This window comes from Diabrotica virgifera, chromosome 1 (assembly GCF_917563875.1).
Source record: "Diabrotica virgifera virgifera chromosome 1, PGI_DIABVI_V3a".
In the NCBI taxonomy this organism is placed as follows: Eukaryota; Metazoa; Arthropoda; class Insecta; order Coleoptera; family Chrysomelidae; genus Diabrotica; species Diabrotica virgifera.
In genome coordinates this window covers 104,609,768-104,636,514 of record NC_065443.1, presented here as the reverse complement: position 1 = coordinate 104,636,514, position 26,747 = coordinate 104,609,768, and the positions used below count along the sequence as shown (strand labels likewise).

General features: G+C 34.1%; 1 protein-coding gene across 12 annotated transcripts in view; it reads left to right on the top strand.

Annotated features, from left to right (window-relative positions):
* The window catches only part of LOC114325330 (probable beta-hexosaminidase fdl), a 430,895-nt gene that overhangs the window by 398,967 nt on the left and 5,181 nt on the right, over positions 1 to 26,747 (top strand). For all 12 annotated transcript variants that reach the window (XM_028273374.1, XM_028273378.2, XM_028273371.2 and 9 more), the window contains 3 exons: positions 7,844 to 8,727; positions 13,657 to 14,164; positions 26,303 to 26,581. In XM_028273374.1, the coding sequence (XP_028129175.1) occupies positions 7,844 to 8,727; positions 13,657 to 14,164; positions 26,303 to 26,581 (1,671 nt within the window). The remainder of the gene's footprint in view (positions 1 to 7,843; positions 8,728 to 13,656; positions 14,165 to 26,302; positions 26,582 to 26,747) is intronic.

Below are 26,747 nucleotides of genomic sequence, written 5' to 3'. Positions count from 1 at the left end.
CATATTTTTATATATAATTTTAATTTTTTATTTTATAATTTCTTATTCAAATTCACATATTGTTTCTAATTGTTTCTTTGATATTATGTCCGTGAAAACTAACGATATCCTGTAGATTTTAAATTAAAAAAAAAAAAAACAGAAAAAGTACAATACGTGGTGGTCCGATAACTACTTATGCTGGCCACTCACTTACGGATATCGAAGAGGCCATGGCATGCAGGCCAGGACTGAAGGCGGTTATCGAAAACCGCCACGTCATCCACTACTAGAATCAGTTCGTTATCCGACGACCATATCCTTCAGTTAAAGATCTTTAGGGAATCGCAACTCTTACGACACACACACACACAGTGCAGTTGTCGACCGTCCCTCTTGCGAACAAAGCGTTAATAATTGTGCTAGAAACCCAAACGAATGGATGAAACATGTTTTAAAAAAACTACTGAAATTAGTGACACCTTTAATTAATACAAAACAAAATACTAGAATGACAAGTGCCAAGTGCCATTACTGCGGAAGAAAGACTAATTGCAACATTAAAGATTTTAGCAGTTTTGAAATAATTAACTATCCTAATTGGGAAATAAGCCACAATTTAACTTGAAAAAATAATTTTATTAACGTTTTTACATCCACTCCGGACGTCGTTGTCAAAATACAAAATATTAATATATTAAACAAAAATGTTGTTGCTTAGTAAAAAATTTCTTCTAATAATTTATTTAATCTGACTAACTTATATCGGCAACTCAGACATATATTATTATACATTTTAAAGTAGAAGACTTTAAAATGATATTGACAATATTTATGAGTTACGTTCCTGGACGACTTTATTGAAAGATAGTTTATTCGATTACATGAAATCAACTTTAAAGGCGGGTTGACATTACTAGTGAATAACGAACGTGGCTCACACTTACGTATTTTGCCCGTGCTATTGTTAGATATTTTATTATTTATTTTCAAACTCGAGCAGTACATTTGTATCTATGCATTGCATATATGCAAATGTACTGCTCGAGTTTGAAAATAGATAATTAAATATCTAACAATAGCACGGGCAAAATACGTAAGCGTGAGCCACGTTCGTTATTCACTAGTAATGTCAACCCGCCTTAACTCAAGAATATCCGTCCCAAAAAATCATAGCATGTGATCTGTCTTTAAAAAGACAACCACATGCAACGAGCATATGATCTGTCTTTAAAAAGACATCCACATGCAACGATGACAGTAAAATTCTCATGTTAGTGATTCCATAGTAAATCACGAGGAAAACCCTGGAAAAAACGTCGTGATACTATCCCGACATTGTAAGTATTTGGTCTTACATTCAGTTTACTCTCAAAACTAACACCAAATTCTGACTTAAATGTATGTTTTAAATTATAAGTAATATTAATAATACTTAGATATATAAATAATACTAAAAATGTAAAATATGTACCTACTATCCTCGATATGTTATTGACTTATTAATCGTGGTGTTTTCTTTCTATTGGCTTCCTCTTTCAGTATGGGTAACCACATCCTACTGCATTCTACCGAGGAATTTGGTTTCATTTAGCATAATTAGAGCCGATTTTTTGATTTTTTTCTTTTTACTATCTGTTTCCTTCAGGACTATACTTGATATTCTCCACTGAACTCTATGTTCATTATCCCATGCGTGTTAACATGTTTGAGATAAATAATAATATATTAATCGTGGTGTTTTCTTTCTATTGGCTTCCTCTTTCAGTATGGGTAACCACATCCTACTGCATTCTACCGAGGAATTTGGTTTCATTTAGCATAATTAGAGCCGATTTTTTGATTTTTTTCTTTTTACTATCTGTTTCCTTCAGGACTATACTTGATACTCTCCACTGAACTCTATGTTCATTATCCCATGCGTGTTAACATGTTTGAGATAAATAATAATAAAAAACTCATACATATTAATTGGTAATATCGTTTTAAAGTCTTCTATTTTAAACTGTATAATATATAAATATCTGAATTGCCGATATAAATGAGTCAGATTAAATAAATTATGAGAATAATTTTTAACTAAGCAACAACATTTTTGATTAATTTATTAATATTTTGTATTTTGACAACGACGTCCGAAGTGGAAGTCGAAATGTTAATAAAATTATTTTTTCAAGTTAAATTGGTGGCTTATTTCCCAATTATAATAGTTAATTACAAAAATTTCACAAAGAAATAGCTTTAGAACAATAGCAGTTGTGAAGACATGAAATATACGACTTCTGCTTAAAATTCGATAGACAAGGGTGTGATTGATAAATATCAGTGGATTTACGTAAAAAATAGAGAATATTTGCGCTTTTGTTTGCCATTTCGTCTTCAAAAAATCAGATTTGCTCAACGATGTCAGTTAAGTTAATCAAATGCAGTTGAGACGCCACACACATGCAGTTTTGTGATCAAGCGTGCCAACGCCTTTACGAAAACTGCGTGTATGTGATGATTTTGGCCTTCAGTTAACCGCCTGTGAGTCGCCCGGCCTCTTCGATATCCGCAAGTGAGTGGCCAGCATTAGCCTCTCCGCCCTCACCATCATCATCATCATCATCATTCCTCAACCTCTTGCATCCACTATTGGATATCGGGCTTCTCCATATTCTTTCATTGTTCTCTATCTTGTGCCTTCTGTATCCAATTCGTACTGTTTTTGTCAAGTCATCCATCCATCTTTTTGGTGGTCTACCTCGGTGTCTTTTATCTTCTCTATCATTTAAACTTGCTACATGTCCAGCCCATCGCCATTTGGCTTGTGCAATTTATTCTATGACATATGTCACTTGGGTCCTCTCCCTGACTATCATATTTGGTACCATATCCCTTCTTGTTATTCCTAACATTTCTCTTTCCATTTTTCTTTGGTTTAATCTCAATTTATTTGCAGGGTGTTTAGTCAAATTTATGGTTTCGGAACCATATGTTATTACCGGCAGTGTGCACTGGTTATAAACTTTTTTCTTCAACCAAATTGGTAGCGTTCTTTTTAGAATATGTCGCATTTTGCCAAATGTTGCCCATCCCAAGCCTAGACGACGCTGGAGCCACAAGTTTGATTGTCTTTTCCTATTCTTATTTCATCTACTTCGTGCCTTCGTCCCTTCGTGCTTGCCGGAACCCTCTTCCAATATTTTGTATGCTCGGGCACTTTGCTACATAAATATTTATAGGACGTCTCCTGCTATGCTTCTTTTCATAATCAAAAATTCATTTTATATATTTTCCAGAGCCAAAAGCAATTTAAAATTGCGTTTTCATTTAATTTAATTATCTTACATTCATTAATCTATAAATGACACAAATAACTAAAAAAAAATCCAAGAAGTAAAATTTAGGAAGTGCAAAAAATTTGTACATCAAATTGTGTAAAAAGCATTTATTTCCTTAGCTAAGCTCTTTCGACAAAATTGACATCATTGGAGCTAAAGGTCAATATAAAAAGAAGTACCACTACTGTGTCGTATGCGTAAGCATTTTATTACACATTAGAATTCTAACTGCAATACAGTATATATTATAGTTATGTATAAATTATACTCCAGTTGTCTCGCGTGCAACCCCCAAACAGAAAAAACATGAAAAACCTGCCACACAAACGTTACAAACACATTAAATCCTTTTTCATGGCGTGGGCATGTCACCCAACCATCATGGCTGAAGAGGAGTCAGCTTTTCCTCTTCAGCCATGATGGTTGGGTGAAATTCTCAGGCATAAACAAAGTTTTAATGTGTTTGTAACATGACTATAATACACTTCTCCAAGAAATTAACGCACCACCTTAAAAGTGGATCATTTTTGATGTCTTCAATTTCCTAAACCTGTTATCCGATTTAAGTAATTTTTTTAATATGTTATAGCTTTACTATTTAACAATATCGCTGTAATAATATTGTTACTAGTCAGGTAAATTGTCATTGTACACCGGGTGTACCAATCAAACTGTGATCTTTTCTCAAAGTTCGTGTGGCCCTGTGGAATATTCTAGCATTTATTATCGGTTTACAACGTTCTCCGTCTTCCGATACCCGTTCGCCATTCCTCTCTGTCCGCACATTGATCTACTTGCAGACCTCTTTCATCCATGGCTTTGTTTATTCCTGCCTGCCAACTTTTCCTCGGTCTACCTCTTTTTCTTCTACTTTGCGGTCTCCAGTTTTGTACTTGTTTTGGGATTCTCTCTTCGTGCATTCTTTGTACGTGACTAAACCATCGTAGTTGTATTTCGTTGATTTCGTCATTTATTGTATGTGTGACCTTCATTATTTCTCGTATCCGTTCATTGGTGACATGTTCTCTTCTTGATCTTCCTGCGGCTCTTCTCCAGAAATCCATTTCGGTGACCTCTAACATTTGTTTTGATTTTTTCTTCACAGGCCATACTTCGCAGCTGTATGTTATAATGCTTTTCACTACGGCGTTATATATATTTTTCTTGTTTTGGTTGTTTATCTGCTTGTCCCAGAGTACTGAGTTTAGAAGCGTAATTGCTTTCCTGCCCTGAGTATTTCGTTCTTTAATGGCCCCGTCCAGTGTTCCATCATTCGTGATTTTCATACCCAGGTATTTATATTCGTTACATTTACTGATTGTTTCTCCTCCTTCTAGTATCAAGTCCTGCTGGATTCCACCGATATTCATATATTTGGTTTTTCCTATGTTGATCTCTAGTCCCCATTTCCTGTATTCCTCTATTAGCTTTCTTGTCATGTAACAGATATATGTCCATTTATAAAATACTGAAATTAAAACCCAACTATAGCCTCATGTTTTTATAACATTCTGTTTTTTGATTGATCCGCTCATGTTGGATAATAAAAAAAGTTAGATACTGTAACAACTAGCCTTGTTTTTCGTCAATACAGGGTGTTTTTAAATAAGTATGGCAAACTTTAAGGGGTAATTCTGCATGAAAAATAATGACAGTTTGCTTTATAAACATATGTCCGCAAATGCTTCGTTTCCTAGATAGGGGATGTTCAAATTTTTCTTACAAACTGACAAGAAGTAAAAACTATCGATATCCTGTAGAATTTAGTTTTTTAAAATTAAAAAACAGAAAAAGTACAATAATCTTCCAATAGTTTGGCAGGTGGAACATTCAAAAAAATTTAGTTCGTAATATTGATTAACAGTGATTACTGAATAGTATTTCGTTGTCACAACAATTTAATTTGTTGTTTCAACGAACTTTTAGACATTGACGAATGTATTTGGTTACTGTCACAATGATTGAATAATAATTGTGAGAATAACTAGAGTACATTAATCAATAACACTCAATTTATTCAGCCAATAACTTAGTTTCGTATATTTAATAAATACTGTTAATTCTGGCAGCAACTCATGTTCTTGATTTCGTAGATGACAAGCAATTACCTTGGTTTATTGTGACAACGTACAGATTTCATTAAAACAATGTACAAATGTTGTTAATATAGAGTAATATATGATTATTGAATAGATGTAAATTGATTGTTGTGACAACGAATGCATTAATCATTCTACTACTGCATTTAGTTCCCACAATCAATGCGTTTATTGTGACAGTAATCGTAGCTGTTATTTTAATAAATGTTTTGCTTGACCATTTGAAAGTTAACGGCTTCTCCTTATCGTGATATCCCTAGCTTCTCTGTGTTACCGAAGTGCCGAATAATAATTGCATTTCGTTTTCAAGTGTAGTCCGTAGTAGAAGGAAGTTTTTGTGTGTCTATTATTGTGAAATTTCGGTCGAATTATTTTTAAATGTATTCATTTTTTAACAATCCTGAGAAAACTAATTATTATTTTGAAAATTTAAATGCAAAATAAAATATTTCAGTATTATCGAGGGTCTGAAGTCCCTGAGAACCTCTATAATGATTATTTTATTAGTCACAGGGGTGAAAAAGGGAAAATTTAGTATGATTTTTAATTTCAATTAGGCATACCATTCAACAGAAACTTTTTGTTTATTTTAAGGGACTTTCTGCCCTCGGTAATAATGTAATATTTTATTCTGCGTTTAAATTTTTCAAAAATACTTATTAGTTTTCTCAGAATTCCAAAAAAAAAATGAATGCACTTAAAAAGAATTCGATCGAAATTTTGCACCTGCGCTCTCAAAAAGGATTAAAGTGTTATACATTTTTGGAATTACTATTTCAAACGCTTTGAAATAAGCTGTCACATGACGTACTTTCCCATTAAAAAAATCAAAGTTACGCCGCGCCTGTCACCTGAAGAGGGATCGTGTAAAGTTCGAAACATTGATGTTATAATACACTTTGATTAATTTAAAAATCGACCTGTCCGAGCGTTTTGCTTATGTGCTAAAAATAAATAAGTGAATAAGGGGGTGGGGGAGTGTAACACTTATTCCAGTACACTGTATAAGTGAAATCATATGAACAATCACACAGTGTAAAGTCCTTTAGGTTAAGGACAAAAAAGTGGGATTTAAAAAATTATTATTAATCAATTAATATCATACATTGGGCTATTGCATTCAGTAATTATTAATATAAAATACGTTCATAGTAGGAATGAACGGAATTAATTGTAACAATAAACGGAAATAATTATAGAAATAAACGAAATACGTTAGGAGAAATAACACTGTTATTGACACAACGAATAGTCTTCGTCGGTCAATTAACAACGTTGTTGTTTCAATAAATAGTGTTCGTTGACTCAGTGAACAGAGTTCGTAATATCAATAAATAGTGTTCGTTGACTCAGTGAACAGAGTTCGTAATACCAATAAAGTGATATTATGGTATACATAATGAATGTTCATCCATTCAATAAACGTAATACATTGGCTCAACGAATGAAAATAATGAATTGATGAACATCGTTTTGTTGTCCCAATAAAACCAAGAATTGGACAAATTTTAAGGATTGCGTTTGTTGTCTGAATTAACATTTTTATTGATATTACGTACCTTTTTCGTTGAGTGAAGCAGTCGTATTGCTGAGGCTACATCTGTCAAATTGACTGTCGTTTCCTCAAGGGACTTTTTCTATATAGAATAAATCTTTTCCTCGCGGCGTAGAAATAACGGGTTGTTATGTAAAATAATTAAACTTACGTTCTTTAATATTAAAAGAGCGTAGGCGCAAAAAATTTCGAGCCAATGCTTTTAAGATGCATTAATTTTTTTCGAATCCTGCAAAAACGAATATATAGTTTTGAAAAATTTAAACGCGGAATGAAAGATTACATTATTACCGAGGGCCGAAAGTCCTTTAGAATAAACAAAAAGTTTCTTTTGAATAAGATAATTGAAATTAAAAATCACACCGATTTTCTTTTCTTTTTCATCCCTGTAACTTATTAAAATAAACGTTATAGAAGTTTTCAAGGACTTTCGGTCCTCGATTTAGGGCTAATGTAATTTTTCATTCTGCTTTCAAGTTTTTCAAAACTACTTATTAGTTTCCTCAGGATTCGAAAAAAATGAATGTATTTAAAAAGCATTGACCGGAAATTTTGCGCATACGCTCTTAAACTTTTATAAAACATAATTGAACTCAGAAAATTTTAAAATACGTATTTTTTACTAAAAGCAATAGAGCATTAATTTAAGAATTAAAAAGGCCAGTTGCATTGAAATGAACCCAAGAATAATATAAATTGTAAAAAAGGGCGCTACTGGCACTTTATAGTTTTTTATTCGTCTCAGATACATATCATGCCAGCGCTCTCTCTTTTTGAACACTGAATATACCACAGAGCATTTGATCCCTAATTGCGTTTTACCCGCAAATACCCAACACACAAAACACATCACAGACTACCACTAACTAAAGCCCTTATTATTACAGGAAATCCAATCCTTCCCAATGGACATGGGACTGCATCAACCAGCGTTGCGAAAGGCGATACATAAAAGAAACCCAAAAGCCCGTTTCGCTAGCAACATGCAGCATGTTGTGTGGTTCCACGCAGCTCTGGCCTCAGCCCACCGGCCCCGTCACTTTAGGTAGCAAAGCCCTTACTTTTAATCACAATCATTTCAAATTCGAAAGCGACGTCGCAGAGCCAGCGAGAGTGCTACTGCAAGAAGCCTTTGCTTTATTTAACGATAACGTAATTAGCTTAGTAGAACGATCAGATTATGTCAAAGAAAAAGCGGACTTAACGGAATTTCTTATAAAAGTGAATATAGGAGACGCAAAAATTACAAAATTAACTCTACAGACAGACGAAAGCTATACTTTAGTTGTCAAACCTTTAGAGACTAGAATAAGTGCTAACATTACAGCTAAAACCTTCTTCGGAGCTAGAAGTGCTCTAGAGACGCTCTCGCAGCTAATTTGGTGGGATCCTTACACCAACGATGGCATACTGAAAGTTATAAAAGGGGCAACTGTCAAGGACAAGCCTACTTTTTCCTATAGAGGACTTATGGTGGACACATCACGTAATTTTATGTCTACCGACAGTCTTAGAAGGGTTCTCGAAGGAATGGCTGCCAGTAAGTTGAATGTATTCCATTGGCACGTTACAGATAGCCAAAGCTTTCCACTGGAAGTACCAAGCTTACCTTTATTATCAAAAACTGGTTCTTACTCGCCGGAAATGACGTATAGTCCTGCAGAAGTGAAAGATCTGGTACACTTTGCTAGGGTGAGAGGAATACGGGTGATCTTAGAAGTTGATACTCCTGCGCATGTTGGAAATGGTTGGGCTTGGGGACCGACCAAAGGTAAGTTTTTTCAAGTTTATTTATTTTTAGAAAGTTTTTCTAAATTCTGTTTGAATTAATATTACTTAACTGATAATTTCTGAACACTAACACAAGTTATTTGTTCACTAGGGCAGATTTCTCATAACTAAGTTAATCTATAGTTCAATTGACTGAGGTTCAGTCTTGAACTTCGGTTATGTCGGGAAATGCAATTCTCATTGGCAGGCCACGTTCTACACCTGAATGTGTGTTGGCAATGCGAATATCCCTAGATTATTGTAGTTTTCGAGAAATACCAATAGGTGGCAAAGGGTAAAACTATCGACATTTTTTATGAACTTTTTTATGCTATCTCTGAATAACTTTATATTTAAGTATTTATAGTGAAACAGTCATTTTAATAATTATTAATAAATCTAACAAAAATACAAATAATGTTTTTCTACGAGCGTGCAAAAATGTCTACTTTCGCGCACGCGTTTTAGTTTAGAAAGCTTTACTTTTCCGCACGCGTGTTAATTAAGATATGTTAATATGGCCTTAAAGTAATTATAATACATGCAATAAACTAATATTTAGATATTATTTACTAATTTATTTCAAATATATCTTATTGTGTTCATGTTTTAAGAGGAAACAGTAGCGATCAACAGGTAGCGAAAACGCGTTCCAAGATTGCGGCTGTAATTTTGAATATTTTTTCGAGATATTTGGCACACGTATTCGTAATATAATAAAGAATGGCGGTAAAGAGCCCAATTTGAAAAATATATTAATATGTGGAAATTACTCTGTAATTAAATACAATATTAAAAAGCGAGCCTGTACCGCCATTAAGAAGAACAAAAAAATACACTTTCTTCAAATAAACTTTTTTATCCGATGCCTAGATTTTGTGTCATTTTGGAACTACTAAAATTTTTTATTTCATTAGTAGTTCCAAAATGACACAAAATCTAGGCATCGGATAAAAAAGTTTATTTGAAGAAAATGTATTTTTTGTTCTTCTTGATGGCGGTACAGGCTCGTTTTTTAAATATTGTATGTAATTACAGAGTTATTTCCACATATTAATATATTTTTCAAATTGGGCCCTGTACCGCCATTCTTTATTATATTACGAATACGTGTGCCAAATATCTCGAAAAAATATTAAAAATTACAGCCGCAATCTTGGAACGCGTTTTGGCTACCTGTTGATCGCTACTGTATCACCGCGAGAATTCAATGAAATAAAATAATTTTGACATAATATTCGAAAGTCAAATCAGTAGACAACAACAGTGGTTTTGAATCGTCGTCATGGAAACCAAGATCGTCGTCATGCTAACCAATTATGCTGAAAGTTTGGTTTTGACAACCTTATCAAAGAATAGTTAATTTGTTTTATGTATTTTCATATTAATTAAATTAATTGATTAAGATTTGGACATTTTTAAAGACTTGTAGAAAAAATATTGTTCCTAACGCTTGCAGAAAGTCTCTTTTCCGCACTCGACTGCTTGCCGAACTCCCGCTTCGCGTCGTTCGGCAAACTGCAGTCGCGTGCGGAAAAGTATGACTTTCTGCACTTGTTAGGAAAATAACTATTTCGTAATGCTTAGATATCTAGGTATTTAACGAATGATAACATATTGCTTTTGACATATTTAATGACAGCGTTTCATGACAATACTAGGCATGCGTAATCTCTGAAATCATCTGAACTGGATTGTCATTTGTTTCGAGCTTCTATCATGTGTCGTCTAATATTAATATATCTACGTCATACGTTATTGGTATTACCAATGATACAAACCAAAGACGTATGACGTAGATATCTTAATATTAGACGACACATATGACAGAAGCTCGAAACAAATGACTGTTAATGAAAAGCCCTAATTCAGCGTTCAAAATGAACGCAGGCGCATTTTAAACCACCAAAATTGTTTTAACGGGAATTGAGAGAGCCGATTTAGACGTTTAACTGTAGCTCACTAAAAGTTCAGGTTAAACTTGAGTTGAACTCGATATGAGTTGAACTCGGTCCTTGTTCTACACCATAGTAGGTATGCTACTATTATCGAGCAATCTCAAAAATCTTAATTAGAACTGCTAACTAGAAACGTAATTTTAGTCATAAAAACTTCAACGGTTCTACTAAATCTGCTCAGCATCCTGTATTGTGCCGTCTATCCATCTTAGCTTTGGTCTGCCTTGTCTTCTTATTCCCACCGGCTAAACTGTTAAAATCCTTTTTATCATGTTCTATTCTGGATCCCAGGCTGCATTTTATGCCTAGTACAGAAGGTTTCGCTTGATTATGGACATGGTGGTAATTATATTTTCCACCAAACTTAGACTTATGAATATGTGAAAAACTCTTGCGCCACGTCGTGAATTAGCACCTGGACCAAAAATAAGCAAGCATGGTATTACTGCTGTAGGTTATGCTATTGTTCCTGGCAGCCACCAATTACCCATGCTTGTTGTTGATAAAAGCAAGAAACTACTTTGTTTTAAACACGTTAATTATTAACGACTATTATAGGTCTGCGATGCCTATCGTTTACACTTCGTAAAATAGTGCTTGGACGAATAGTAGAATTTTCATGGAATGGTTTATAGAAACTTTTACACCCCTGTTAAAACCCATCAATTAAAAAAAAGTAATGGAGAAAACATTATTGCTTCTTGATGACTCCCTAACTCATCCTTCATGTGACATCTTAAATGAAAAAGACGATTTTGTAAAATTCATGTTTATTTCCGCCTAATGGGACTTCGTCATTACAGCTCATTAATCAAGGCCTTATTGAGACTTTCAAGCAGTATTATGGAAAAGAATTATTCCTTATTCTGATATATTGGCGTCAACTTTGGAGTCCCAGCGTTAAAAGTGTTGCATTTTACTTACATGAAATTTGCCGCTTGTTCTTCTGGTGTGTTCAGAATTTGTTAAAGAAATCTTATTTGTTATTTCTGGGTGATACTTTTAGATGTTAAAGATATCATTAATAGACCAGGACTAATCTGTAAAAAACGTGTATTTTCGGATGTGAGAGGTGGCATTCGGATTTTTGCAGATAAAGTTAGGTGACATCTTCAGTAATAATAATTGACTAATGCACCTTCTTAAATATGCCCGGAACATTAATAAAAAAATTAAAATATTTAAAAATTTCGAAAAACATCGATTTTTTTCTGCTTTCTTTGCTTATAACTTTAAAACGGTTCATTTTGGAACAAAGTCGTAGAGAAATAAAATAAAGATAATTGAATTTTGTATGATATACGACTGGTCAAAAATATCTTAAGGTATTACCTTTTCTGCAATATAGTAACAAATACAAAATAAGGGGGCAAAATACGCCTGTTGTTAATCAATGTTTCTTAACCACTTTGGTGGCACTTAGAACCTTAGTAATTCGCTTAGAAAATTTTTATAACTTACTTAAATGGTCTACCAAATTTCATTAAAATGGACCTAATAGATTTTGCATAATTAATTTGCAATGTAAATGTTTTTAAAAAAATTCAAATTTTTTAAAATCTTTCTGAACAATAAGTAGACCATTTAGAAGTTGGCTAATTTTTTTACATATAAAGAGGTGCTTTTCCTATCTAATACACTTTACAGAATTAAAATCGGATTATTTAAGGGGCCTCAGCAATGTTTTAAAATTATAAACAATTTTTTGGCTTATAAACAAATAGCTTTGTTTAATAATAGAAAAATTTATTTTTAGCAATGCAAATAACTAAAACTGGTATAATTTGACTTAAAGTTTCAAATGCTGTCAGGAGAATTGCTATTTTATTTTTTAATCAAAAGTTATTCTCGTTCCAAAAATTGCAATTTTTCGATTTTTTTAATGTTCCACCGCGTTTATCTCGAAAACTATGCATCCTGCGAAAAAACTTGTAAGAACATTTTTTGCTTAGAATTACCCAAGAAATACAAAAAAATGTTTTATTTTGCGAAAAATTGATGTTATGTAATTCCTCAAGTTCTTTGTTTATAACAATCTTGTCGACATCCGGATCAACTGTTACCCAAAAAATTCGTATTCTACGGGTCAAAATACATAAAAAAAACTTGGGTAAGTCCATCTAAATAAAGGAGCCCGTCACCCCCTCCTGGACACAGCACTAATTTGTTTATAAGCCAAAAAATTGTTTATAATTTTAAAACATTGCTGAGGCTGCTTAAATAATCCTATTTCAATTCTGTAAAATGCATTAGATAGATGGAGTGCTTCTTTATATGTAAAAAAATTGACAAATCTTTGTATGTTCTAGTTTTTGTTGTGCAAGATTTTAAAAAATTTTAATTTTTTAAAAACAGTTTAGATCGCAAAATTATTATGCAAACTCTAGTAATTCAATTTTAATGAAATTTGGTGGACGGTTTTAGCACGTTACAAAAATTTTCTAAGCGAATTAGGAAGGTTCCAAGTGTAACCTAAGTGATGGAAAAACATTGAATAAAGACAGGCTTGTTTTGCCCCCTTATTTTATATTTATTGCTATTTTGTAGTAAGGGTGTTAAATTAAGACATTTTTAACCAATCGTATCTGATAGAAAATTTAATTATCTTTGTTTTATTCCTATACGACTTTGTTCCAAAATGAATAGTTTTAAGTTATAAGCAAAGAAAGTAGAAAAAAAAACGAATGTTTGTGAAATTTTTAAATATTTTATTTTTTTTATTAATGTTCCGGGCATATTTGAGAAGGAGCCTAAGTCAATTATTATTAACGAGGTTATCACCTAACTTTATCCGCAAAAATCTGAATGCTACCTCTCACATCCACCTAAAAACAGATCCTTCCTGGTCTATAAATTAAAATAGATTTCATGATTTGTAGTAAATAGATTTATAAACACTTATCTGAGTAGCTTATAATTTTGACGTCCATTGTATATAATCTTTTAGGAAATATTTTTTAAATTTCTTTCAGGACTAGGCGAACTTGCAGTTTGTATCAACGAACGACCCTGGAGCTTGTATTGTGGCGAACCACCATGTGGCCAACTCAATCCTGACAACCCTCGCGTTTACGAAATCCTCGAAAAGCTCTACAAAGATCTTCTAGATTTAAGCGACGAAGATGAAATATTCCATATAGGAGGAGACGAAGTGAATTTAGAGTGTTGGTCCCAACATTTACAGAAATCCAGCACTGTGTACAACTTCACTGACCTCCACGACTTGTGGGGAGAATTTACCGTTAAAGCTATGAACAAGCTTACTGCAGCCAATGCTGGAAAGCAGATACCACACGTTATCATCTGGTCTAGCAAGCTCACTAAGCGACCTTACATCACCAAGTATTTAAATAAGTCACAGATCGTCGTGCAGAGTTGGGGAGCTAGTCAATGGTCGGATACGCCTGATCTTCTATCTGATGGCTATAAGATTATAATCTCCCACGTGGATGCTTGGTATTTAGACTGCGGATTTGGCCGGTAAGTAAAAATATATTTTTTCTTTTATACCGGTAAGAAATCCATAGCATTCTTCTAATGTGTATATTCATATTATCATGAACCACTGGCGAAGCGTCCATGTAACCAGTGTTACCATTGGTAACAGTTAAAAATATTGCAAATAAACATTTTATGACGATGAATAATTCTATTTACCAATATTTTTACCAATAGAAATATATTATTATATTATGTGGTAATAGTACCTAACTCAGTAAATACCCAACTACTCGTAGATACGAAAATATTGGCGATTTTATGTGACTCAGTTGCACTTTATTATACTCTGTTACCAGACTCATTTCTGGTTACAATGGTTATATACCCACGCTGGCGCTCGGGACCGGCTAGTGACTGAAAATTTTGAAGAAGCGACGGCATAAGCGCGCTGTGTATCAGTAGCGCTGTTACCAGATTTAAAATTAGTGACAGTACCACTATAAAAACTGTGCGTGCCGTTAACCATGGATGAGTGTCGCTTCTTAATCGATCAACTGCTTGAAAAGTAATTCTCCTTGTATAATTTTGAAGAAAAAAATGAGATTAAAAATGAGTAACCTATTTTAAACAATTTAAAAAAGGAATCAACAAAAGTAGTTCGATATTTTAAATTTAGTTGGTACAGTGAAAATCCTTGGTTATATTATGGTTGCAAGAAAAATATACTGTATTGTTGGCCATGTCTTCTGGTTTCTACAGAAAAATGGGTGGACCAGGTTCACGATTTAAATAGTGTTAGATTTTTAAAAAGGAGACATGAAATTTCTCCGTTACCTACATGTAAGATGTATACCCAATTTGATTCAGTTTGGCAAAACAAAAATCAAAAGTTCTCGTAACCAAGGTTTTAAAGCAAATATTGCTTAACATATTGAGTTTGTTAAAAAAATAGATAGGTATATCCTTAGCACACTTATAATAGATACTGTATGTTTTTGGGCCAAACAAGAACTAGCGTTTCGTGGTCATTTTGAGTGCGACGACTCTGCCTATCCAGGCAATTATCCATAAAAAAGATCAAAAATTTTGTCAACATCTGGAAACATCTGTTTTTTCGAGAGTTTCAAGTGATATACGAAATGATATTATTGAAGCTACACTCACCGGCACAAAATTCCGCCACCCAAAATTTTTGATTAAGTTTGACAATTTATAACTTTATTATTTTTGCTCCGATTTTCAAGATTCTTGCACCAGTTTGTAGGTACATGTATTCGTATTGTTTGGTATTATTCCGGTTACAAAAAATTTTGCTTGCATGTCATTGTACAGGGGTGAAAGGAAGCGTTGTATTTTCTCCTTATTTTAAAAAAATCTGTGGAAAAATGGAATAGCTGATTTTGCTTCATAGTCCTGTCATATTTGCCGGAGGCATCACCAACATTTTGTTTTTTGAATTATCCGAATATCTTTTTTCTTGTAAGAGCTGTACCATTTTTTGTAAATAAAAACACTGATTGACTCGTACAATTAAGGTTGGATTGATAAGATTAGAATGGCCCGCATGCAGCCCAGATCTCAATCATATTGAGCATATATGGGATGAAGAAAAAAGCTATTTGCTGTCATCCTAGGGCTCCAGAAAATTTGGTACAGTTATGGCCCTGGTAGAGGAATATCGGGCTATTCCCCAAGCAAGGAAACACATCTTTATTAAATGCTAAACAGATTGCGAGCAGTCGTTGCTGCAAGAGGTGGACATAACCGCTATTGAATTGTTTTGTTTTGTTGTTAAATTTGTTTTGTTTTGTTAATTTTAGTGCGTTTGATATTTTTAATTAAATAAACTTTCAAAGCAGTGTTTTTAATTAAAGCTCTTACAAGAAAAGAGATATTCAGATAATTCAAAAAACAAGACCTTAGTGATACCTTCAGAATAATACAAAAGGAGTATGAAACAAAATCAGCCCTCCAATTTTTCCACAGAATTTTTAGGAGAACAAACAACGCTTACATTCACCCCCGTATAATGCCATCTAAGCAAAAATATTTTGTTACCGGAATAATAGCAATTGACATCAATATATGTACCTACAAACTCGTGCAAGAATCTTTAAAATCGAAGTACAAATAATAAAGTTATAGATTGTCAAACTTAATCAAAAATTTTGGGTGACAGAATTTTGTGCCGGTGAGTGTATGTATACATTTAGCCATATCTTTATTTTTTTAAATAATATTTTTTGCATCTGGTTTTGGTAACACTTCAGAAAAAGTCACGCGTCGCCACTGTCATGAACTATTACATGAATATAATAAATTATCAATTATTATATTTGATAATGCCTTAAATAATTCGTTTTTACGGTGTGTATATGTTACCGGCCAAACCCGATTTCAGGACAAACTAGTTTGGCCTCGGCCAAACTAGTTTGTCCTAAACGCGTTAGGATAAACTAGTATGGCCTAGGCCAAACTAGTTTGTCCTATCGCGCGTAGGCCAAACTAGTTTATCCTGATATAAATACATACACTTCAGGCCAAACTAGTTTATCCTGATATTAAGACGCACACTTCAGGCCAAACTAGTTTATCCTGAAGTGTATGTTTTTATATCAGGATAAACTAGTTAAGCCAGTTGCTGATTTAAACGTTGTTCTAAAGTTCAAGTTTAGAAGACACTATTAAGAGTTGTACCTAAGACTTTTAAGTATTTAAGGTAAATGATAAACCGAGATGGCACTTGTATCTATGAAAGATATAGAAATGAAAATGGTACTATCTAAAGAACGCTCTAACTAAAGAAAACAAAAAAGGATTTTTCAGGGCATAGTGCTGAATATTACCCTACAAGACAGGAAGAATGGCCAGTGACAAAAATAATACGAAATAAAATTAATACGAATAGTTGAATTGGAGTTAATGAGAAAGTGTCTACTACCAGGTAGGATAGAATAAGAACAGAGGAAATATGAAACAGAATAGAAGTAGAATGCTCAATTACAAAAAAGTTGTGGTAGTAAAAGTAGAAGCCTGAAATGATACGGGCATGTACAAAGAATGGACTGGGACCCGCGGGGAGGAAGACGGAGAGGAAGACCTGCTGTGAGATGGAAAACTCACATAGGAAATCCTATGATGGATAGAGACCTCAGAGATGGCGACTGGGAGAATAGAGTGCTATGGAAGACGAAAACGGCAAACTCATAATGGGAAAAAACCAAGAAGAAGAAAGTAATTCAGCGAACTAGTACGGCTAAATATATACAGTATGTCCCTGTAAGTTGTATTCATATGGAAAACATTTTTATTATTAATTTTACAAAAAAAAGTTATTTTTCATAAAAAGCTCTGCATGGTCCAAAACCTAAGATTTAACCATCAAATACCAATTTTTTTTATTAAACTTATAATTATTCGTAACAAACAAACAATAATATTTACGGTAGGGCGGACAGACAGCATAGGTCAAATTTCTCACCTTAAGTACCATCCTTGGATTATAAGCTTTCATTTGACACCTCATTTGTCATTCTACCTGGTATAATGACGGAGGAGTTGAGTTCACGGGCAGACGGACAGACGAACGGACGGACGGACAGACGGACGTGGATAATTCAACGTTTTCACATTTTTTCAAAATTGGTAAAAACAATATTAATTCGTACTCGATTGTATTCGTAAGTGTATCTTTTCTTTTACATGAACATATTGATTTATAGCATGTATCAATATCTTCATTCGATGTATCATATGATACAATATATCAATGTATCATTTTTTTTGCCATCCCTGTTGGGACGTGATTTATGAATTCCCCGCATGTAAAAGTTCTTACATGTTCGCTAAATTACTTTCGACTCGGCTAAATTGGTTTAGACTAGGACGTACTACTTTATCCTGAAGTGTGAGTCTTTATTATATCAGGATAAACTAGTTTGGCCTAGGCCAAACTAGTTTGGCCTGAAGTATGTGTATTTATATCAGGATAAACTAGTTTGGTCTAGGACAAACTAGTTTGCCTACGGGCGATAGGACAAACTAGTTTGGCCTAGGCCGTACTAGATTATCCTAACGCGCTTAGGACAATAGTTTGGCCTAGGCCATACTAGTTTATCCTAACGCGCTTAGGACAAACTAAGGCCAAACTAGTTTGTCCTGAAATCGGGTTTGGCCGGTAACATATACATCAATAAATCTTCGAATGTTGTTTATTCCATACCTTGTTTCAATTGTAACAACGTATATGTCTAGGAAACCTCCCGTAATTTCCATAACAGGGTTGTCTCTCATCGCAGTGAGATAAAAACTAATAAAATAAATGGTTATGCACTTACAGAACATGCTTTAACATAATTAACTTTATTGATTAATTGAATTATTGAATTTATTTATTGAATAATTTTATTGATTTTGTTTAATTGTATGCTGGGCGTCGTATTTTTCTTTTCCCTTGGGGATTCCACTTTGAGGCAGTATTTGCAATACAGAAGATATTTCTGCGAAGTGTGTGGCCAATTCAATCCTACTTCCTGGACTTTATTTCATTATATAATTATAAGGACATACCAAAATAATATCAATTTAATTGGACATACAGATCGTAAATTGCGGATCCTGTCCTTAAATTTTCATTTAGCAATAGGAGCGGGCCACAATGGTGTTATCGAACAGAAGTTACAGAGATCGGTTGCCTGTACTGTATGAAATGTATTGGGTAATACTTGGAAATATAGATAATAATAGAATTACAACCGGAAATAATTTTAATAATGTCATTATTTATTATTGTTCAGGAAAATAAGGTTTTCTCGGAACTTTGAATTATTCAGGTATCTGAATAGTTATTTACTTTAATACATACACGTAGAAAATCTATAGTGTTTCTGCAAGTATTTCGTTTTTGTTTTTAATTAGATATTATATTATATTAGTATAAATTAATACAATAGGCACTTATTTTGCCCTAGACAAGTGTATAGTATGCTTGGCAATGACCAGATCTCTTGTACTGTTATTCTAACGTAAACTCACCAGGAAGCGGGCTTTGAGCAATAAATTAATTGTTGTATTGGAATCCGGTCATCCAATTACTAATAAGCAAATACTGTCTTTCTGGTAATTTCTATTTTTCCGTTTATGGTGCGAGAACTGGTAGACATTTTTAATTTTTGGGTCCTCTTCTATAATATTCCAATACATAAATACAGATCTGGCTAGAGGGTAACGGTCTTTTTTGACAACCCCTAAATTGAAAAACGTCATTATGTCACATCCGTCATATACAAATAATTTTCAACTTTCTACTTTGCAAAGTATAAAATAATGTGCAAATATTTTACTGTTACCCATTCTCTAACTTTCATCTTCTTAATGTCCTCAAATATCTAGTTCTCCCATCTGGTTTAGGGTTTTCCTCGTAGTCTGCTTGATACAGGTTTTCATTTGGTGATTTTTTTGATAACTGCTTCTGGATTTCTTCTTTCTATAATATGTCCCATCCATCTGAGTCTCTGTTCCTTGATCAATCTGACGATGTCTTCTCCTTTTAAAAGTTCTCTTACTTCGTAGTTCATCTGTTTTCTAAATTCGTTATTACCTATACGTTCGGTGGGTCTGCTATTCTCCGAATTATTTTTCTCTCTAGACTTCTCAATATTTCTTGATTTTTCTGTATCACACATTACTTTAGCACCGTATGTGACTACTGATCTAATTGGCCTAATTGCTGCTGTGTAAATTTTTAGATTAGTATTTTAAGTGACCTTCTTATATTTGAGGGAGTTGTTGCATTTCCACTAGGTTCTGTTTTCTGTCAGGATTCTTTCATTGATTATTATGCTTCTATCATTAGTTCCATTAACTGAGACCTCAAGATATTTAAATTTTTCTACCAGGCACGTAGCCAAGGGAGAGGTCCATGGGGACCGGACCCCTCCCAAAACTGCATTAGGTTTTGTACCAAGGCAGCAAGTTTATCTCCAATTTATTGATAATATTTTTGAAAAAGTGAACGTAATTAATATTATTTTTTACTACGATTATTTCTGTTTTTATTCATCTCGTCTCAATAACATTAAGGTCTGGACGGTTCGAAGAGCAAGAGAGGACTTTAATGCTATTGTCTTCAAACTATTTTTAGATGTTTTATGCAGACGGCATGCAGAACTGTTCTACTGGAATAAAAAATTTAAGTCCGTGTAAACGGTCCGTGTCATCATGTTCATATACTTTAACAATACAAATAACAGTACAATAAATTGACTTTTTGATTATGTGTATTTCGTCTATTGTTAACCTTCCGTCTCTAAATTGTTGCTTGAGTCTTTGTCTGATTAATTTTTTTTCTCTGATTCTGGCCTTGGTTAACTAGAAACTTTAGCCACGTAATTGTATAACTTATCACTAACTCAGGTGTAATGTGTAGTGTGTGTGTGTTGAGTAAGTGTCTTGTTACTTTGCAAAGTAGACGTCATTGTCTTTGCAAAGAGACGCTATTTGTATCCGAACGTCTGCGGTCCCTCCGGTGCCTCATTAATTATATCAATATAATATATGTATATATTTATAGTTAATAGTTTTATATTAATAGTTTATAGTTAATAGTTGCAATATAATTTATAGTAGTAGTTAAAAGTTAATAGTCATTTTATTTCCATTTTATTTATATTATTTTAAATTTTCTTAAGCAGTTTCTGGTATATAGCATTTAGGTTAGTGGTCAGAACTACGACAAAATGCAGTTTTCTTTTTCGTTTTGTATTATTGTAATTAAATTGAAGCAAAAGAAAGTCGCCGAAAACGGACTTTACCACTAACTTTAATTAAAGTTTAGCCGTATGAAAATGCAGTTTCTGTGTCGTCGTAAGACGACTAATTGTTAATTAGCATAATTCTAAGGAAAGAGAGAAATCACTGCATCTTCCTTGAGACCTAACTTTTTTACTAATTAGCAGTAGATTTGCTCCCATTGTTGCCATAATTAAAATAAATTTTAAATATTTAATCAGTTTAATTTTTTAATCAGTTGAAACTATTTGATTAGGTATATACTTTATGGTGTATGTTGTTCATATACAGAGTGGGCCAAAGAAAAGAGTCCACCTTAATATTTGGCAGTATTTATTAGATTTTAAGAAAATAAAAACAGGTCAATTTTTTATCTAAGGGGGACACATTTTTACGGTACAAACATCTGTCATTTGTCAACCCCCTCCCTTCCACTTCCCCACCCCATATTTTTAAATAGGGAATAAAGGTCGTGTGCTAGCTCATTTAAAAAGTTATTCAATTCTATATTCAGTAATATAAACATTAACATAATTTTTACCTTTCAATTGCCAGATGACGCTAGTCACCTAATCCATAAACGTCAGTTGCAATGTGGGGATAAGCTTTCATGGCTGGTCACTTCGAGTAAAGACCAGCAGGCCTAGGCCTCTTCGATGATGACTCCAATAAGAGTCGAAAATCGTCGATTCAGGGTGCTGGACTGCGCTTCCTATTCTAAGCGAAAAATAAGATTGTTTTGCCTTCGCATTGCAACTGAATAAAAATGGTATACATTTTTATTTTATATTAGTATTACTCCTTTAGAGTAACTAGGTCTATTTTCCGTTTGAACTTTGCCAAGCTGCAGACGGGGGTTGTGAATTGCAACGTTTATAATTCCTTCCTTTTGTCTTTACTGCAGCATCCATTTGGCTTGCAAATTTTAGAAACCTTGTAGGTGTCACCAGGGAAATGAACCAATAAGTTTTCAATTTAAAAATCTTTTAGTAATGATTTTAATATTTTTCAATATTATTAATGTTGCTATTAGGATTGAAAACTTCACCTTTCAATTGCCAGATGACGCTAGTCACCTAATCCATACACGTCAGTTGCAATGTGGGGATAAGCTTTCTTGGGTGGTCACTTCGAGTAGAGAGCAGCAGGCCTAGGCCTCTCCGATGATGACTCCAATAAGAGTCGAAAATCGTCGATTCAGAGAGCTGGACTGCGCTCCCTATTCTAAGTGAAAAATAAGATTGTTTTGCCTTCGCATTGCAACTGAATAAAAATCGTATACATTTTTATATTAACATAATTATTTATACAGGGTGTCCAAGAAAAAAATATTTTTTCTTCAAACGTCAAATAATGATGACATTACTTATCTAACTTGATCCTGTCAAAGTTTGATGTCTCCGCCGGCATTTTATAGTTTTTTTTCCCATTTCTTTACGGCGCGGCGGAGGGAAAAATGTTGTCATGGCAACAATATGAAACATGTCACAAAGCAACAATACAAATGTCATTAACAACAATTAAACATCATTTTTATTTATAGTAATATTAAATGTACAATTAGTTAATGAGGCATTTTCAAAATTGAAACCGTGCAAAAATGTTCCCGACTCTTGATACGCATTGGTAATTGTTGATGATACTGATGGTCGAGCACAACTTTCAGCAGTCATTCCCGATGTTGGCGAATCATGAGGGTTTAAAATTTTTTGAGCATTATCGTTCTTATTTCTTAGTGAATCCTCTATATATCCTTCGGCAACCGTGCTTGATTTCCAGCCCCCATGTCGTTTGAGGCATTCTAGATTTCCGCCTCCATCAATTAAAAGTGTTGCTGAAGTTCGTCGTAATAATAATTGCAAACAACTGTCAAACAACTGTAACCAGGGAGACGCAAATCCCACCGACGACTTAATTATTTTAATTTCTAACATCTAGACGACTTTGATAGTTGTCACAGTTAATTTCGAGTAAAAATAGCGTATGAATTGTACTATTTATGGTTGAAAATTGCTACGTTTGAAGAAAAAATAGTATACTTTATTCGGCAAAGAAGCGACTTTTCTTGACTTGCCCTCTATTACGCGCCTCACTTCGTTCGGCGCGTAATATCGGGCGCGTCAAGAAAAGTCATGCTTCTCCGCCTCATAAAGTAATATACTATTAATTAGATTGACACAAAAAGAAGAATGTATGTAATTTATTTAATTCAAAGTACATTTTACTGCTGTCACAAAACAGAAAAAATGTTTTTCGATAAATATACACTGCTCTTCGCTTAATTTCAGTGTTCAAGCTTCCACCTCTTGCTAGGTTGAATATTGAATTTAAGGAACAAACAATGTTTATTTATTAAATAAACATTTTTTTTTGTTTTATGTCAGCAGTAGAATGTATTCTGAGTTAAATAAATTACATACATTCTTCTTTTTGTGTCAATTAATCTAATTAAAATATTTTTTTCTTGGACACCCTCTATAAAGAGTTATGTCAATGTTAATATTACTGAATAGAGAATTGAATAACCTTTCAAATGAGCTAGCACACGACCCCTATTCCCTATTTAAAAATAAGAGGTGGGGAAGTGGAAGGGAGGGAGTTGGCAAATGGCAGATGTTTGTACCGTAAAAATATGTCCCCCTTAGTTCAAAAATTGACCCGTCTTTTTATTTTCTTAAAATCTAATAAATACTGCCAAATATCGAGGTGGTCTCTTTTCTTTGGCCCACTCTGTATATTATAATTACGAGCCCTAACAACTAAATATTCGGACAAACAAAAATTTATTGAAAACCTTGCTTCATTTATCTTCACAACCTTGCTTCTTGTAATCTTCTAATAAAGAAGATCATTAAAGTCTACCATTAATAATAAAATATTGAAAGGACTTTCAGAATTATCTAGCTACCGTGTGTAAAATAAATAATTTTGCCAGTAAGACATTATAAGTAGTAAGTATCTTGGGAGTTCAGTCTAACAAACCTCTACACTAGCGAAAAGCTCTGATAAAATATTTATTCAAAAATGGCCAGGGAAAGTTTGACACAACATATTTACTTTGCTAACAGATAAGCAAAAAACAAATTGCTTCAATTGGGCAAGATTGAAGATGTCATGGACCGTTGATGGCTGGTCCGGAGTCATATTCAGAGACAAATCGAAATTTAATGTTTTTCGTTTAGGTTTTTCGGAAACAGGTCATCAGAAGTGAGAATGAAACATTCCACAAAAATTGCCTGAAAAGAAATGTGAAGCTTTCCAAATGAATTATGTTTTAGAGGTATATATCATCAGCGGATATCGGAAGATATGGGGTGGTGGAAGACACAATTAGCGTAGCAAAGTATCAAGAAATTTGGAAAATATTCTTGTACCAATTTTTCACCATATCTACACGGACTTAAATTTTTTATTCCAGTAGAACAGTTCTGCATGCTGTCTGCATAAAACATCTAAAAATAGTTTGAAGACAATAGCATTAAAATCATATCATGGTCTGCGAATCGTCCTGACCTTAATGTTATTGAGACGTTGTAGCATAGGATTAAAAATTGTCCAATGATCGTCAGAGAACCGTCTCTGACTTGAAGAGGAAATTGAGTGAATTATGGGATACTTTCGACTCTCACTTGTGTCAATCCTTAGTATAAAGCAGGCCACGCACTGAATCGGCAAAGAGCGATCGGCTCGGCTAAGAGCAATCGCAGATTTTGCTATACATGTATAATGTTCCGTTTGGTGTGTGTATATAAAATAAATATTAATTAAAACGCAAACAACTGTCAATAATATACTTATTTATTTTGGTAAAACAAGGTGTTTTGCTTATAGATCTCGTAAGAGTGTCAGACCACTTGCCGGGATGCGAAATCGACCGAGACTGGTGAAAATGGCTCCGCTGAACTAAAAACATTAGTTTGTGGTTTTTAAACTAATTTATGGGCCTAGGGTCTGATAAGGTAATTTCCCATACAAGGGCGTATAACATCTGATAAGGTAATTGATGATAAGGCGTCTGATAAGGTAATTTCCCATACAAGGGCGTATAACATCTGGTTTTTTTAAAAGCTGAGAACTGATATATTTCGTTTCTTAAAACTAACAGGCCATTCTACGCATGTGAATTTTAAATGGAACGTAATATTTCATTTTGAAAAAGTTATTAAAAATAAAAATTAAAATTAGCAAAAATAGTAATTAAAGCGTATCGCTAGACATGGAAATAAATGAGCCACCGCGCACTCCCTAAGAACGTTCGACTGTCGAACGTTCTTAGTCGGTGCGCGGTGACTTATTTATTTCCATGTATAGCAAAATCTGCCGATTGCTCCTAGCAAAGCCGATCGCTCTATGCCGATTCAGTGCGTGGCCTGCTTAAGAACAATGCCAGACAGGATTGTCGCGGTTGTATAGGTGCCAGGACCTCGATTTTTGACCCTTCGCTTCGTTATCGAACGTATTCGCTTCGTATACTAAACAGATACGAAGCGAATACGTTCGATAACGAAGCAAAGGGTCAAAAATCGAGGTCCTGGAGGCATGATCCCATAATAAAATAGTAATTTCCCTTATTTTTAAAACATTTAGTTGATATTGTGCAATATTTTCATTTATTTTTTCCGCTAACGCTACACTCCAAAGTTTATAAAAACCAAGCCATTTTAAGTTACTAGGGCTCGTATATCAAATAAAATGAAATATTTATGTTATTGTTATACTGGCGTTTAAATTTCTAAATAGCCTTCTTCTTCTTCTTCTTCTTCTTCTTCTTCTTCTTCTTCTTCTTCTTCTTCTTCTTCTTCTTCTTCTTCTTTTAATAGGACTATGTCCTGTTTCTCATGTTACAGTCTCTGCTGCGATCCGGAGCTCCAGCTCTCGTACCATCGTCTTCCTATGGGTCGCTTGGTGTTGGGCTTCTGTGTCTTCGCCCCTTTCGCCCTACGTTCAGGGTCCATCCGATCTATGTGGTTTCTCCACATAAGTCGTCGTGCTCTTGTCCATCTCACTACGTCTTGAACGCCTAGCTCTCTCAATTTGTCTTCGTTCCGTATTCTATCTCTGAGTGTGATACCTCTTAGGGATCTTAGGGTTTTCTTCTCTGTTGTTCTCATTTGTTTGATCTTTGTTGTCTCGGCCCTTGTCTCAGCTGCGTATTTCAGTACGTGTCTAACACATGTCTTATAAATGCGGACTTTGCTTTCGGTGTTCATACATTTATTCCGCCAGATTATATCCCCCAGGAAACCAGATATTCTCGCTGCTTTCGTTGCCTGCTGTTTTGTTTCTTGTCACAGATGTCCGTTCGATTATATGGTCGTCCACTACTAATCTAATTTGGTTCTTGAATATAGTCATCTATATTTAAATAGTATTTTTATTTTATTTCAGATGGCGAGAAACAGGAGAAGCTGCGTGTGACCCTTATCGTCCCTGGCAGACGGTTTATAATCATCGGCCTTGGCAGCAGCAGTACAGCAACAAGAAGCTTATCCTAGGTGGCGAAGCTTGTCTGTGGAGCGAACAATTCGACGAAGGCTCTCTGGATGCAAGGCTATGGCCTCGAGCAGCCGCCTTCGCAGAAAGAATGTGGAGTGACCCACAGATCGACCTCACTACACTCAACATACAAGAGGATGTGTATACTCGATTAAATACTCACAGAGATAGGTAATATTATTCATTTCATATTAACTTACGAATTACTTGCTTAGTATTTAGATTGTTCTGACTTGGTCCACTGTGCTACATCCTCTTCACTATCTTTCTTTTCTTACACATCAGTCACAACGATATCACAAATAAGTTGAAATAAACGGATCCACTCGTGGACCAA